This window comes from Tachyglossus aculeatus, chromosome 2 (assembly GCF_015852505.1).
Source record: "Tachyglossus aculeatus isolate mTacAcu1 chromosome 2, mTacAcu1.pri, whole genome shotgun sequence".
Lineage (NCBI taxonomy): Eukaryota > Metazoa > Chordata > Mammalia > Monotremata > Tachyglossidae > Tachyglossus > Tachyglossus aculeatus.
In genome coordinates, this window is record NC_052067.1 from 55,179,759 (window position 1) to 55,197,099 (window position 17,341).

Below are 17,341 nucleotides of genomic sequence, written 5' to 3' on the forward strand. Positions count from 1 at the left end.
TTACCTCATCTGTAAAATGGGGATTAAGACTGTGCCACGTGGGACAACCTGATCACCTTGTAACTACCCCGGTGCTTCGAACAGTGCTTGGCACACAATGCTTAAAAAATACCCTTATTATTATTATAGTAAGCGCTTAACAAATGCCATCATAATGAATCCAGCTGTGCTAAATCATTTCAAGTTGCTGAGACAATAACAGGCCTTTTTCCCACGCAGAGGCCCAGGCCAGTTTTCTCAGCCCGTGACTGATTTTCAGTCGATGGTTGGGAAGTCGGCTGTGCCAAGATCCGTTCCAGTTTCTCGGTGCGACTCTAAAACGGAATTCACACATAAAAAGCACGTAATTCACGGTTCTGGCTTCTACCTCAGATTGAGGCCGAATACAGTTGGCCAGCGGGAAAGTCGTCACTGACATTCCTCCTTTCACAGATATTGAACTCCCGCTGAGAAATTCACCATTTGGAGTGGCGCTCTTTGGAAGTCATCCTTAGAATCGGTGGCTGAGATAAAGAGTCTTTCAGTTGCTGAAATTGAAAAAAATTCCCCGAATTTCCCTGATCCCTATCCTTCTGGTTTCTATTAACTCGTTGCCAGCATCTTTTATTCATTTTTTTAAGTGGTGCTTGTTAAGCATTTATGATGTGCCACACAACTTACTAAACGCTGATGTTGATACAAGCTGATCAGGTTGGACACAGTCCCTATCCCATGTGGGGCTCACAGTCTATTTTACAGACGCACAGAGAACTGAAGTCTCTTATCAGTGTCACACAGCAGATGAGTGGCAGAGCTAGGATTGGAAAATGGGTCCTTCTACTTCCAGGCCCATGCTCTATCCACTCGGCAACACTGCTTGTCATCACGTCCCAGTGCTTAGAACAGTGCTCTGCACATAGTAAGCGCTTAACAAATGCCATCATTATTATTATTATTATTAAGGAATGAACATACAGCCTGTTGTCAGAACCGGAGCTTCAGGGACTGGCAACAATCCCGCCGGGGCTCAAGTGATTCTCATGTTAAATAGTAAGAGCAGTAGCTACTTATCGAGCGCTGTTTGCAGAACACTGACCTAAGAGCTTGGGCGAGTACAATAAAAGAAAATTAGCAGACGCGTTTCCTGTCCATAGGGAGCTACAGTCTAGAGGATGAGATTACATTGTATGTGACGATGATGGTTGTATTTGTTAAGCACTTACTATGTGCCAGGCACTGTGCTAAGCGCTGGGGTGGATACAAGCAAACCAAGTTGGACACGGCCCCTGTCCCATATGGGGCTCACAGTCTCAATCTCCATTTTACAGATGAGGAACTGAGGCACAGAGAAGTGAAGTAAGTTGCCCAAGGTCACACAGCAGGGAGGTGATTAGAACCCAGGACTTTGTGATTCACAGGTCCGTGCTCTAATGACTAAGCCATGCTGCTGTTGATCCTCTGCAGACTGGAAGGCTCTGGTGGCCAGGGATCACATCTACCAACGCTGGTGTATTCTACTTTCCCAAGTTTTCAGTCCAGTGCTCTATACACAGTAAGTGCTCAATCAATACCATTGATTGATAGACTGATAAAATGCTTCTCCAGGGTAAGGATCGTATCAACTATATCGGACTGTATCAATCAATCAATCAATCAATCGTATTTATTGAGCGCTTACTATGTGCAGAGCACTGTACTAAGCGCTTGGAAAGTACAAATTGGCATCACATAGAGACAGTCCCTACCCGATAGTGGGCTCACAGTCTAAAAGTAATAATGATGATGGCATTTGTTAAGCACTTACTATGTGCAAAGCACTGTTCTAAGCGCTGGGGAGGTTACAAGGTGATCAGGTTGCCCCACGGGAGGCGCACAGTTTTAATTCCCATTTTACAGATGAGGTAACTAAGGCACAGAGAAGTTAAGTGACTTGCCCAAAGTCACACAGCTGACAGTTGGCGGAGCTGGGATTTGAACCCATGACCTCTGACTCCAAAGCCCAGGCTCTTTCCACTGAGCCACGCTGCTTCTCCTTATCCCATATTGATGTGTGATCTTAGGCAAGTCACTTTACCTCTCTGTGTTCATTTACCTCATCCATAAAATGGGGATTCAGACTGTGAGTCCCATGTAGGACATGGCCTGTGTCCAACTGGATGAGCTTGTATCTACCTTTGTGCTTAGTACACTGTCCTGCACATAGTAAGTGCTTAACAAATGTCATAAAAAAAACCAGTGTCAAGCACTGTTCTAAGTGCTGGGGTAAATATAAATTCATTAGGTTGGACACAATCCCTCTCCCACAAGGGGCTCACAGTCTAAGTAGGAGGGAGTAGGCTCTAATCCTTATTTTACAGGTGAGGAAACGGAAGCACAGAGAATTTAATTGAGTTGCCCAAGGTCACACAGCAAGCAGTTGGCAGAGCCTCGATTTAAACCCAAGCCCTCTGACTCCCAAGCCCAGCTTCTCTATCAAACTCTATTGCTCAGCTTCCCAACTCAAGTGTAAATCAGTCCTCAATAACCAAAGTAGATTCCCGAAGGATGCCTTGGGGAAGTTCCCTTGATGCCCCTGGTTTACATAAAGATTTTGAGCGTGGCCTAGTTGAAAGAACATGGGCCTGGGTATCAGAAGTCCTGGATTCTAACCCTAGCTTTGCCACTTGCCTGCTTTGTGACTTTGGGCAAGTCCCTTTACTCCTCTGTGCCTCAGTTACCTCATCTGTAAAATAGGGATTAAGACTGTGAGTCCCACGTGGGGCAGGGATTGTGTCCAACCTGATTAACTTGTATCTACCCCAACGCTTAGTACAGTGCCTGTCACAAAGTAGGCACTTTAATACCATTGGAAAAAAAAAGGGGATTTAGGTCCCTTAATCCCTTAAATCCAAAGGAAGGTAATTCTATAGGGAGCGGACATAGAGGCTTCATCTCTCCAGCCACAGATATCTTCAGTATCTTCAATAGAGAAGCAGCGTGGCTCAGTGGAAAAGAGCCCGGGCTTTGGAATCAGAGGTCATGGGTTCAAATCCCAGCTCCGTCAATTGTCAGCTGTGTGACTTTGGGCAAGTCACTTAACTTCTCCGTGCCTCAGTTCCCTCATCTGTAAAATGGGGATGAAGACTATGAGCCACCCGTGGGACAACCTGATCACCTTGTAACCTCCCCAGCACTTAGAATAGGGCTTTGCACACAGTAAGCGCTTAATAAATGCCATCATCATCATCATCATCATCATCATCATTCAATTAATCGGTTGTATTTATTGAGAGCTTATTTTGTGCAGAGCACTGTACTAACTGCTAGGGAGAGTAAAATGCAACAGACCCCTTCCCTGCCCACAAGGTTAGTTTTCAAACTCTTTTGCCCTCCCACCCCCAACTAAAATTATTATTTGAGTATCTGTCTCCCCCGCTAGATTGTGAACTCCTTGAGGACTAACTCTATGGTACTCTCCCAATGCTTAGTACAGTGCTTGACACCAAGCAAACACTCAATAAATGCTGTTGATGGATTGACTGATCCAAAAGTTTTAACAGTGATGCTACAATCCTTCAATTCTTGACTTCGACCAAACCTCAAAAGCACCAACAAATAAATGGACTTGCTTTGGGTTTTTATAATCAAGGCAGAGAAGTAAATATAATAAAATCTGTTTGTTGATTAACAGCATCCCATCAGCTGCCTAGGAGTAGAAGCCATTCAAGACTTTCTAGTGACCTTCTAGACTGTGAGCCCACTGTTGGGTAGGGAACGTCTCTATATGTTGCCAACTTGTATTTCCCAAGTGCTTAGTACAGTGCTCTGCACACAGTAAGCGCTCAATAAATGCGATTGATTGATTGATAGTGAGGATACAGTTGCTTCTACTAGAAGCATAATACAGTACCCAGCAATCTATTGCTGATGTTCCTTATGGGGTTAACACTCTGTTCTCTCCACTAAAGAGTGAGGTGTTCCCCTGAAATGATAGTAGCTCCACAAATTAATATTCCGTTGTGACATTCACTTAGGCTACAAACTCTCTTTGAGAGAGATAGTGTGTGTGTGTAAGAGAGAAAGAGAGAGCACGTGAATGTTTTCACTAAGATGAAAAGGAAAGCTTGTTGTGAGCAGGGAATGTGTCTGTATTGTGAGTACAGTGCTCTGCACACAGTAAGTGCTCAGTAAATGCCACTGAATGAATGAATGAATTTAATAACTAAGGCAGTAGATAATTTTAGAGCATGGCATATATTTGTAGAAATAAATACATAATTATTGCACAAAGTCTGGTTGTAATCTGTGGGTTAAAAGCAATGACTATTCTTATTCCATGCTTTTGGCTAATCATTTGCCTTTAATCTTATGGAAGAACTTTATGGCTATCGATTCCAGATGGTCCAGTGTGAAAATCTGAAGACTTTACGGTCTCTAGCTGTTCTTAATGCTGATAACTTTTTTCTTCTGAGAGAAATCTTGCCCTGATCAGTCCGTGTCACCAAATTACTTTATGCCAGGTGGAAGATGATATTTTTTTTTATGGGAGAGGGAAAAAGGTAACCTTTTTCAAATTAAAAACATAGTTTTGTTACCTCAGAATTCAAAGCCAGTTCTCAAGCCCACATGTCTCTGCAAAAGCAAAATGCTGTCTTAAAATATGATGTATTCCCTATTATCCATCTGGGAAGACTCAGCTATTTCAGTGTAACCCAATAGGCCTCTGGCACTAGGCTCCTCTGGTCTGTCAGGAATAGATGATGTCTTTGAAATTCCTTCTGGCTGTAGGTTCCGAGTTGGCTCTGAACATTGCCTTTGTCATTCAGTGGCCTATAGTTATTGAAGTATCAATTACTCCCAGCAGCTGTTATGTTCATTGAGGTTGTATTTTCAAACCTGGGTGGACTGACTGAGATTAATATTAGTTCTAGTCATGGATTGCTTATCCCTTTTGTGACGTCTGTTCAGGGAAGATTGCTTTCAAAGCACTTCCACCCGCCCTTTCTTAGGGGGTAGAGGCCGGCCTGGATTGTGTAGCATTTTATATGGTGATAAAAGGAACTCTGCTTATTCTGTCATATTGTACGCTCTCTAGCACTTAGTCCAGTGCTCTACATATAGTAAGCACTCAATAAATACAACTGATTGATTATTTTATTGGTGGAGCTGCTCTTGGCTCCATTCACTGTGGCCTGTCACTACCTCAGGCGAGAATCCAGCCAAAAGTCACAGCTGCATTGAATCAGAGCCTCTGCAAAACTGGCAGCAGCAGCAGCAGTTATTGAACTCCTACTGTGTGTAAAGCATTGTGCTCAAGAGAAGCAGCGTGGCTCAGTGGAAAGAGCACGGGCTTCGGAGTCAGAGGTCATGGGTTCGAATCCTGGCTCCGTCACTTGTCAGCTGTGTGACTATGGGCAAGTCACTTAACTTCTCTGTACCTCAGTTACCTCATCTGTAAAATGGGGATTAAGACTGTGAGCCCCCCATGGGACAACCCGATCACCTTGTAACCTCCACAGCGCTTAGAAAAGTGCTTTGCACATAGTAATTGCTTAATAAATGCCATCATCCTTGGCATCAAACAGAAACCCCTCACTATTGGCATGAAAGCAATCACCTCGCCCCCTCCTACATCACCCTACTGCTCTCCTACCTAGCCCGCACACTTCACTCCTGTAATGACAGCCTTCTCACCGTAGCTTCATCTCGTCTATCTCACCGCAGACCTCTCACCCATATCTGGCCTCTGGCCTGAAATGTCCTCCCTCCTTATATCTGACAGACATTTACTCTCCCCCGATTCAAAGCCTTATTGAAGGCACATTCCCTCCAAGAGGGGCCTTGCCTAAGCCCCCTTTTCCTTTTCTCCCCCAACTTTCTGCATCACGGTGACTTGGTCTCTTTATTCATCCCCCTCCCAGCCCCAAAGCACTTATGCATATATCTGTCGTTTCTTTATTTATATCATTGTCTGTCTCTCCCCCAGCTCTTTACTGTAAGCTCATTGCGGACAGGGAATGAGGCACAGAGAAGTGAAGTGACTTGCCCAAAGTCACACAGCTGACAATTGGCGGAGCTGCGATTTGAACCCACGACCTCTGACTCCAAAGCCCGGGCTCTTTCCACTGAGCCAGGCTGATGCCAAGGTGTGTGGGGAACCACTGGAGACTCTGAACACCATGTTCAAAACACTGTGCTGGATGCCTGTTGTTTGCAGAGCACTGGGCAGGGTACCTACTATCTGCAGAGCACTATACTGCACACCAATTAGGTGTAGAGAACTGTAATAGGTGCTCAAGATCATAAAATAAGAATAGAAGGTGTGGTTTCTGCCCGTAATCAGTGAATCAGTAGTATTTTTTGAGTGTTCACTGTATGCAGAGCACTGTATTAACTGCTCGGGTGAGTACAATATTAACAGTACAACAGACACATCCCCTGCCCACAGCAATCCTACAGTCTAGAGTAGAAGATATGATTCTTGCCCTCAATCAATCAATGGTATTTATGTGCAGAGTCCCTACTAAGAACTTGGGAGAGTACAATACAACAGAATTAGAATTAGTTCCTGGCCCGTAACGAGCTTAACGTAACAGAGTCGGTAGACGTGTCCAAGGAGATTACATTCCAGTGGGGGAGATTCATTCATTCAGTCGTATTTATTGAGCCCTTACTGTGTGCAGAGCACTGTACTAAGCGCTTGGGAAGGACAAGTTGGCAACATAGAGAGACGGTCCCTACCCAACAACGGGCTCATGGTCTAGAAGGGGGAAAACAGTGGACCCCCACCGTGGGAATGAAAGGAAAAATTAGATTAAGGTCTAAGTGTAGTTCATGGGCTGGTGGTTGACCATAATAATATAATAATGATAATGATGGCGTTTATTAAGCACTTACCATGTGCAAAGCACTGTTCTAAGCACTGGGGAATTTACAAGGTGATCATGTTGTCCCGCGTGGGGCTCACAGTCTTAATCCCCATTTTACAGAGGAGGTAACTGAGGCCCAGAGAAACGAAGTGACTTGCCCAAAGTCACACAGCTGACAAGTGGCAGAGTCGGGATTTGAACCGATGACCTCTGACTTCAAAGCCCGGGCTCTTTCCGCTGAGCCACGCTGCTTCCCTACTTCCCAAGCGCTTAGTACAGTGCTCTGCACACAGTAAGCGATGAGGACTGGTCAGCAAGTGTTCCACAGAGGAGGTGTTCCTGATGGGAAGGATTTTTGTTGGGTGGATTTGAGAGAGAAAAGAATTCTGTGCCCTTTGGAATTCCCATTCCTTCGCATCCTCTGTGCCCTTTGGAATTCCCATTCCTTCGCATCCTCAGAGACCAGGATGGTTTTGAGTCTGCTAAAGTGTCAGGTCTGCAGAAGGTCTCCTAAAAATAAAATAGGATTGTCTCCTGCCTCGTGCACAGCCCTGACGAGAGCTGAAGGGTTTTAGCCATGGTGGTTATTTCCCCAAGTTTAGGCCCTTTCCAGGATACTCAAGGGAGAGAGACTCATTTCTCCTGGCCTGTTTTGAGAACAGACAATTTGGTAAACACAAAATCTTGCCTCCACAGTTTGCTCCTTGGGGTCCCAGGGATGGGGTGGGAGATGAATTTCCCTCAAGGCATAGAGATGTATTGAACTGGAAAACTCCTTCCCTCCTCTGCTCCATGGTGGTGAGGCGGTGGGAATTAGGAAGGGTACTTGAGGTCTCAAGTCCCCATGGGAATGATAGATTTTTGGCAGATTATTGAGCTTGTACCTGAAGCCTGAGGCCTTGCCATAGACAAATGGGATCTGGGACTCATTGTGCCGAGCAGCGTTCCAGCACCACTCGCGACATGGTGGGATGTGCCCGTGGCTTCTCCTCTCCCGGGCTGTGATCTCTAAGGTCCTGTCCCCTTCAAGTCAGAATTGGGAGAGCAAAATCATTTGCCTAAGGTCAGCAAGTTCATCAATCGTATTTATTGAGCGCTTACTGTGTGCAGAGCACTGTACTAAGCGCTTGGGAAGTACAAGTTGACAACATTTAGAGACAGTCCCTACCCAACAGTGGGCTCACAGTCTAAAGCGAGTTGTGGTGAACTTCAGTCGGGAGCACTTGGAGTCGCAAACCCAGTGCCCGTTTCTCTCGCTACTAATTCTCCCCTAACATTGGTTCTGAGAAAAGGTGCACAGCAGACATTTTTCCCAACCTGGGTTACGAGCCGCTGTTAAATAGTTAATCACTTGGTAAAGGAAACACCCTCTTCTAGCTAACTCCAGGGCACTCATGAGGCCTATGGTTGGCCATGCTGGCAAAAATCATATTATTATAAAGGGGCATTCATACGGCACCTTTAAAATAATATGATTTTTGCCAGCTTGATAATAATAATAATAATGATGATGATGGCATTTATTAAGCCCTTACTATGTGCCAAGCACTGTTCTAAGCACTGGGGAGGTTACAAGGCGATCAGGTTGTCCCACAGGGGGCTCACAGTCTTCATCCCCATTTTAAAGATGAGGGAACTGAGGCCCAGAGAAGTGAAGTGACTTGCCCAAAGTCACACAGCTGACAGCTGGCAGAGGTGGGATTTGAACCCGTGACCTCTGACTCCAAAGCCCGGGCTCTTTCCACTGAGCCACAAAACCATAGGCATTTTTATGTTACTTTGCCAGTGGTTAGTTGTGTTTTCTTGGAACGAGCGTGGGCTTGGGAGTCAGAGGTCATGGGTTCTAATCCCAGCTCCATCACTTGTCAGATGTGTGACTTTGGGCAAGTCACTTAACTTCTCTGGGCCTCAGTTCCCTCATCTGGAAAATGGGGATTAAGACTGTGAACCCTATGTGGGACAACCTGATCACCTTGTATCCCCCCAGCACTTAGAACAGTGCTTGGCACATAGTAAGCGATTAACAAATGCCAACATTATATTCATTCATTCATTCAATTGTATTTATTGAGTGCTTATTGTGTGCAGAGCACTGTACTAAGCGCTTGGGAAGTACAAGTTGGCAATATATAGAGACGGTCCCTACCCAACAGTGGGCTCAGAGAAGTAGCGTGGCTCAGTGGAAAGAACACGGGCTTGGGAGACAGAGGACATTGGTTCTAATCCCAGCTCCACCACTTCTCTGCTGTGTGACCTTAGGCAAGCCACTTAACTTCTCTGTGCCTCAGTTACCTCACCTGTAAAATGGGGATTAAGATTGTGAGCCCCAAGTGGGACAACCTGATTACCTTGTATCTACCCCAGCGCTTAGAACAGTGCTTGGCACGTAGTAAGCGCTTAACAAATACCATAATTACTATTATTAAAATGATTTTATTCATTTTTTAATGGCATTTATTAAGTGCTTACTATGTACCAGGCATTGTACTAACCTCTGCAGTAGGTACAGGCTAATCAGGTTGAACACAATCCGTGTTCCACATTGGGCTCACAGTCTTAATCCTCATTTTAGAGATAAAATAACCTAGTCACAGAGAAGTTAAGTTACTTGCCCAAGATCACACAGCAGGCAAGTGGTAGAGCTGGTTTAGAACCCAGGACCTCCTGACTCCTAGGCCAGTGTTCCTTCTACTAGGCCATGCTGCTTCTCTAACTTATTTGAAAGGCTCAAAAAAGCCTGGGTGACTTAACAAGGGTTAATTACATAACCTTATATAAGATAAATAGTGGAGTTTGGTTTTAACTTGATTTATTTATAAAAGCTTCTCCAGCGCAAAATCCAGTGGCTTTCGAATCACTGAAAATCAGAAAGGCCTTTGTAGTCTGAGATGCAAAGCATTTGATTCATTCTTTCATTCATTCAATCGTATTTATTGAGCGCTTACTGTGTGCCGAGCACTGTACTAAGCGCTTGGGAAGGACAAGTTGGCAACATATAGAGACAGTCCCTACCCAACAGTGGGCTCACAGTCTAGAAGATTGTTCCGGTTTGATTCTGAGCTCCGAAGTGAAACTATATTGTGGTGTTTCTTGCTTCCAGACACATTATCCAGCTTGACTCTTCATGGCAGTCCAGTTGATAAGCTGACAGTTTGGCTTCCCCTGCATCTGCTTAAGTTTCCTTTCAATCAGTTCAGTCAGTGGCATTAGCACTTACTGTGGGCAGAGCACTTTACTAAGCACTTAGGAGAGTACAGTACAACAGAGATGGTAGACATCAATCAATCAACGGCATTTATCGAGCACTTACCATGTGCAGAGCACTGTAGTAAAAGTTTGGGAGAGTACAATATAACAGAATTAGCAGACACGTTCCCTGCCCAAAACGAGCTTACAGTCCAGAATGGGAGAAAGGTATTGATAAAAATAAATAAATTACGGATATACACGTAAGCTCTGTGGAGAAGAGAGTGGAGTGAATACCAAGTGCCCAAAGAGTATGGAACCAAGTGCACAGACGACACAGAAGGGAGAGGGAGTAGAGAAAAAGAGGAATTATTCAGAGTAGGCTTCTTGGAGGAGATGGGATCTTGATAAGGCTTTGAAGGTGGGGAGAGTGGTGATCTGGCTTATATGGAGGGGGAGGGCGTTCCAGGTGAGGGCGAGGACAGGGAAAGGGGTCAGAGACAGGATTCAGAGAGAAAGCTGGCACTTGAATAAGGTGTGCGGTGTGGGGCGAAATCTATAGGGATGTAGCAGGCTGCACAGATCCCTATAGATTTCACCCCACACCGCACACTTTATTCAAGTGCCAGCTTGAATAAAGTAGCAGGCCGCACAGGGGACCATGCAGAGCAAACTCCGTTGGTCAATCGGTGATATTTATTGAGCACTTACTTTGGGTGGATCACTACACTGCATCCGGGTAGGGACTGTCTCTATATGTTGCCAATTTGTACTTCCCAAGCGCTTAGTACAGTGCTCTGCACATAGTAAGCGCTCAATAAATACGATTGATGATCCTCGGGAGAGTACAGTACTGTTGGTGACACGAACCCTGGCCTCAAGGAGATGTCAGCAGTCTCACAATCTAAACCCCAGCTGAGATCCGGCCCACCGTCAGTAGCCTGTCAACTGCATCTCCCCTCCTTCCCCGTCCCAGCCACTTCCCTGCCTGGTGTGGGACTCTACACCAGACTGGGCTGGAATGGTTCCGTCGTACTCTCCCACACGCTTAGACGCAGCGTGGCTTGGTGGAAAAAGCCCGGGCTTGGGAGTCCGAGGACGTGGGTTCTAATCCCGGCTCTGCCACTTGTCTGCCGTGTGATCTCGGGCAAGCCACTTAACTTCTCTGGACCTCAGTTAACTCATCTAGAAAATGGGGATTAAGACTGTGACTCCCCATGTGGGACAACCTGATTACCTTGTATCTACCTCAGCGCTTGGAACAGTGCTTGGCGCTTAACAAAAACCATAATAGTAATTATTATTACAGCGCTCTGCACACAGTAAGCACTCAATAAATAGGACTGACTGCTCAGGAAAGCAGCAATCAGTTAATCAGTGGTATTTATAGAGCATTTACTGTGTGCAGAGCGCTGTGCGCTTTGGAGAGAATAATGTAACAGAGTTGGTAGACATGTTCCCAGCTCATGATGAGCTTACTGTCTAGAGGGATTAACAGGGTAGCAGTTGGGATGTAGAGGAGAGGACAGATTTTAGCGATGTCGTGAAGGTTGAAGAGTCAACAGTGTAGCAGGGAAGTCTCCTTCAAGCACGTACAACCTCATTCCACAGGATGTGTCGGAGAGATTCGGGCTCGGGGGGCTAACGGGTTCCCAGAGGTGCTCAGGGCCCCCCTTCCAAGTGGATCAGACTCCAACATGGTCCTGGCATCAGTCTCTTCCCTGAGAATATTCTCGACATCAGGGAGACCCCAGAGTTACCTCAGAGATCTCTCTGGAGGTGCCAGGCATCACTGAAGCAGCGTGACCTAGTGGATAGAGTATGTGCCTAGGAGTCGGAAGGACTTGGGTTCCAATCCTGGCTCTGCCACTTGTCTGCTGTGTGATCCTGGGCAAGTCACTTCACTTTTCTGTGCCTCATTTTCTCCCAACTGTGAAATGGAGATTCAGTAGGAGGGAGACTTGTTCTCCCTCCTACTTACAATGTGAACCCCATGTGGAACCTGATGATCTTGTTTCTACCCCAGTGCTTAGTACAGTGCTTGGCACATAGTAAGTGGTCACCAATATTATTATTATTATTATTTATTATTAATAAAAGTTAGGTTTAGGGACACCAGATGCCAGTCTGCTTGCTTGACTCACTGAAGGCAGTTCTACGAGATGTGCTGGCCAGACAATATCCAACACCTGGTTTTTCCTTAACAAAACATCAAGTTTTTTCTGCTGCTGCAGTTGCCCTTTTCTGAGATTTTTTTTTCAGCTCCCTGGTTTCTGTGTCATGCTGTTGGATGATCCTAATTTCAGGACTGTGTCCGGATTCAAGATCAAATGTCGAGCCACCTAAATCGTCAAACTGTGCAGCCCCTAATATTATTATTATTACTATTATTATTATTATTATTATTACTACATTTGTTAACGACTTGCTTACTGTGTCAATCACAGTTCGAAGCGCTGGAGTAGCTACAAGTTAATACGATTGGGCACAGTTCCTGTCCCTTATGGGGCCCACGGTCTTGATAGGGGGGAGAACAGGCATTTAATTCCCATTTTACAGTTGAGGAAACTAAGGCACAGAGAAGTGAAGTGACTTGCCCAAGATCACACAGCAGACAACTGGCAGGTCCTCTAACTTCCAGGCCCTTGCTCCTTCCACTAGTCTATGCTGCTTCTCCAGTGTGCACTGGAATAAAGCACTTTAAAATGATGTGCCCCTAATAGAAGCCCCTCTTTGGAAACCTTTATTCGGCTTCACCTAGTTGATGAATGGTACCCCCCCTAAGCACTTAGTACAGCGCTCTGAAAATATTTAAGTGCTCAATAAATACCATTGATGATGATATGATGATAGAGGAAGGGATGGAGTTTTTCTAGAGTTGATGTTTCGTGTTTCTGTCTGATTATGCATCTTGCTTGTTTTCACAGTTCCATCTTGTGTGCTTCAATGCCTGGTTGTTAGACTTCACACAAGCCATCTTGAATCTGGGGTTTCTGGTTGGCGCTTTTACTCTAGGCTACGCAGCAGATAGGTAAGTGGGCCTGAGACAATTTTAAGTCATTCAATCAAAACATAAGAAATGAATGAAATTAAAGAGATGAAATCATTTCATTTGAGGTTAGAGAAAAATGCTTTGGTTTCTTTATGTGTGAACTGGGAAGTCCAAATCTATTCTCCTTCCTACTTAGATTGTGAGCCCAATGTGGGATAGGGACTGTGTCCGAACTAATTTGTCTGTACCTACAGTGCTGAACACATAGTAAGCACTTAACAAATTCCTTAAGTAATCGTGGCTGATTTCGACCTTTAAGGAGGGTGCCTCAACTTACTTCTCTCCAAAATAAGACTTCCTATTTCCCCAAGAACATATTATTGTTATTGTTTTTATTTATGGAATTTGCTCAGCACTTACTATGTGCCAGGCACAAGGTCAGCAGGTTGGACCCAGTCCATGTCCCACATGGGACTCACAGCACTAATCCCCATTGTGCAGATGAGATAACTGAGGCCCAGAGAAATGAAGAGACTTGCCCAAGGTCACACGGCAGATAAATGGTGGAACTGGTGTTAGAATCCAGGTCCTTCTGATTCTCAGGCCCATGCTTTATCTACTAGACCGTACTGCTTCTCTCACTACTGAGTCTGAGGCTTTTTCCCTTTAAGGTTTGTAATCCAAGAAGCTTGTCTTCCCCAAGCTAACCGAACCTGGTTCTGTTGAGACCGGACAACTGATCACAACAAGATTCCTCCCCAAATCTCCAGGGCTTTGTGCCTAAGCACAGATTCCATGAAAAGCTTTGAATGTCAGAAGTCAAGCTATGTAAACCAGTGAACTGAAAGAAGTAGATGGAAAGCAACTTTGTTGGCTTTGTAATCATTGTACTAGAAAAAAATCAACCTTTCAATCCATCAGTGGTATTTATTGAGTGCTTATTATGTGCAGAGCACTGTTCTAAGCACTTGGGAGAGTACAAAACAAGATAATTAGCAGGGCACTTCAGGCTGCCAATCTCTTTTATGGAATTTGAATCCACATTCAAGTTAAATAAACTTAAATGTCAGTTCATTTGTTTCAGTGTACATTACAATCAACTCTTTTCTCCTGTATTGCCTGTTCTGGGCAGTAATAACTACATCTTGAAGTACCAGGAGAAAGGTTAGTTCAGTGAGGCAGATTTTGCTTTTCTGTGATTTATTTCAAATTTCCTAACAAAGCTTTTATAATAATAATGGTGATGATGATGGTGATAATAATTGTGATATTTGTTAAGGGATTACCATTGGCCAAGCACTGTTCTAAATGCTGGGGGATATACAGGATAATCAGGTAATAAAAGGAATAGTAATGATAATCGTGGTATTTAAGTGCCTTCTATATGACCAGCACTGTACTAAGCGCTGGGGTAAATACAAGATAATCAGGTCCCACTTGGGGCTCACTGTCCAAGATATTGAATCCCCATTTTGGAGATGAGGAAACTGAGGCACAGTGAAGTTAACTGACTTACCCAAGATCACACAACAGGTAAGTGACAGGGCCAGGATTGGTTCCCAGCACCTCTGACTCCCAGATGCATGCGCTTTCCACTAGGACATGCTATTTCAGTTCACACAGGGCCTGTCTGTTTCTTATAATTTCGATTCGTACTAATTGTCAACCATCATTCCCTTTAACTCTAATTGCGTCTGGCATCTCTCAAAGGCCTAAAAGAAGTCCTTTTGAAAGAATGCCCTAGTGTCACCCACTCCGTTGCTCCAAGCGAACGATTAAGGGTAGGAGAGGGCCGCGAGAGGAAGGGGAAAAAAAGAAGGGGTGTGAAGCAAGAAAATGGCTCCTTGCCTGAACTGGCAGCTTCTCAATTCCCTTATCCTTCTGCCGGCTCTCTGTTCTGCCAAAGACCCGATAGACTGCCAACAGTAATCAGATGCTCTGCCAAAGCCATCAGCTGAGCAGCTAGAGTGCTTGGGCTATTGAAACCAGGGAGGAAAAAAACAATCCTATTAACCTGAGCTGACGCTATTATAAACAATGAGTCCTAGAGGCCCCACCGTTATGGACTCAGCTGTGACTTGCTGAGTGACGATTTTGTTAGACTCCCGTGATCCTTAGGAAATGGGCCCATCACACATCTTGTCCCGGTGAGCCAGGCTCCGACCAGCGGTGTGGAGAGTTCTGTTGCTATTCTTCCTAAATGTTCACATAACCCCAAAATATATTCCGGCCATCTTCCTGGAACGATTTAGCAAAACTGCCGCCCAGCCTGGCTGCTGCTATCAGTCACACAGTGAAAATTGCCAAGTAGCCAATGACAGTGATTAGAAAGGAAATCTATTTGCAAAGTCCATCCACCATACAGAGCAGTGAGTCAAAAGTGTAGCTAATTAGCATTAGCTTAATCCTTCCATCAACCAAATAATTTGCAACAGGACATTTTACCTTGTTTATTTCTTTGTCTAAGTAGCTTTTAATTAGCTTGATTTTCTTTGCTTAGAGAATTAGAACTGAGGACCATGAAACACTTGGCTTAAACAGTCTTAACTTTCAGCTTACAACTGAGAAACAAAATGATCAGTGGTAGTTTTTATCAAGTGCCTATTGTGTGCAAACCACTGTACTGAGCTGGGGAAAAGTACATGGATGAGAATTAGACACAGTTCCCCAAACACACCAGGGTTTAACAGGGACAGGATTGGTGACTGACACCTGAAGAAAGGTGAAAAGAAAGAAAGCAGAAAAACAACATGAAAAGAGAAGAACAGGAAAAACTATGCTAAGTTCCAGTGTGTTTATTTGTTATGGCAATTCATTTCATATTTCCAGAAGGACTTATTTGTGTAAGCTTATGTCTATTTTAGGAAACTGTAATGTTATGTGTATATTCCCCTCTTCCACAGAACATTTTGAAATGATCTCTCTCTTTGTAAAGGTATGGCAGAATAATCGTTTATCTAATATCCTGCTTTGGTGTTGGAGTAAGTGGTTTGGTTGTGGCATTTGCACCAAACTTTACCGTGTTTGTGGTCTTCCGCTTCATACAAGGTGTATTTGGAAAGGGAACATGGATGACAAGCTACGTGATTGGTAAGAAGTTCAATTTTCTAATCTTCCCCGTTGGATGGAAGGGGCGGGAGTGGTGAGGAAACCCCTGACAGAACGGAAAGTTCTTCCCAATCAAACAAGAGTTCCTCTGAATTTGCAATATCCTTTCTGCGAGATCCACTGAGAGCATGCTCTGAGTTTCTCTGTCATCCTACTACATAGCAGGACATAGGGCTAGAGTGGCTGACAGTAATCGTTTTGCTTAAGAGCCAAACTCAGGTCTCGACAAAGAGTTTTTCATTACGTGGGGTTTTACTGGACAGAAAATCAACCTTATATATAGGTTGTTCCTATAACAGGGAAATCATATGGCAGTTTGAAAAAAGACACATGGAAAAGCTTCAGCCATGTAGCTGATTTGGCTAATATGGCTTCTGGGATATTGGCCTCATTTTCATCATCATCATTATCATCATCGATCATGTTTATTGAGCGCTTACTGTGTGCAGAGCACTGTACTGAGCGCTTGGGAAGTATAAATTGGCAACATATAGAGAGAGTCCCTACCCAACAGTAGGCTCACAGTCTAAAAGGGGTAGACAAAACCAAACATACTACAAAATAAAATAGAATAGATATGTACAGGTAAAATAAATAAATAAATAAATAGAGTAATAAATATGTACAAACATATATACATATATACAGGTGCTGTGGGGAAGGGAAGGAGGTAAGATGGGGGAATGGAGAGGGGGACGAGGGGGAGAGGAAGGAAGGGGCCCAGTCTGGGAAGGCCTCCTGGAGGAGGTGAGCTCTCAGTAGGGCCTTGAATTTTCCCACTTGGACTTCCCAAGCACTTAGTACAGTGCTCTGCACACAGTAAGTGCTCAATAAATACGACTGAATGAATGAGTGAATGAATGAATTTTCAATCCAGTGAAAGAGGAGTTGGCATTTTTTCAAGGAATTAAGCTGTCTAGCCAAACCTAAGTTGGGCTCAAGGGGAACATGGTAGTTATCTGTGTTATCTCAGTCAGTCAGTGGTATTTATTGAGCATTTACTGTGTTCAGAGCCCTTAGGAGAGTACAATATAACAGAGTCGGTCGGCACGTTCCCTGCCCACTTTGAACTAGGATCCTTTGTGTGTCTTTCCCGAATGGCTGGGGCAGCAGCATAATCTAGTAAATTGGGTTATTCTAATCTCGCCTTCCACCCTAGGGATCCCTCAGACCTCATCCCCTGCCACGCAATAGTGTCCTGTGGAATAATGGCAGGGGATGGAGCCAC

At 44.5% G+C, this 17,341-nt stretch overlaps 1 protein-coding gene across 1 annotated transcript in view; it reads left to right on the forward strand.

Moving 5' to 3' along the window:
* Nucleotides 1-17,341, forward strand: part of SLC22A3 (solute carrier family 22 member 3) — a 116,964-nt gene that overhangs the window by 55,310 nt on the left and 44,313 nt on the right. Inside the window, exons 2-3 of the mRNA XM_038769981.1 lie at nt 12,941-13,044; nt 15,941-16,095. Coding sequence (XP_038625909.1) covers nt 12,941-13,044; nt 15,941-16,095 — 259 coding nt within the window. The remainder of the gene's footprint in view (nt 1-12,940; nt 13,045-15,940; nt 16,096-17,341) is intronic.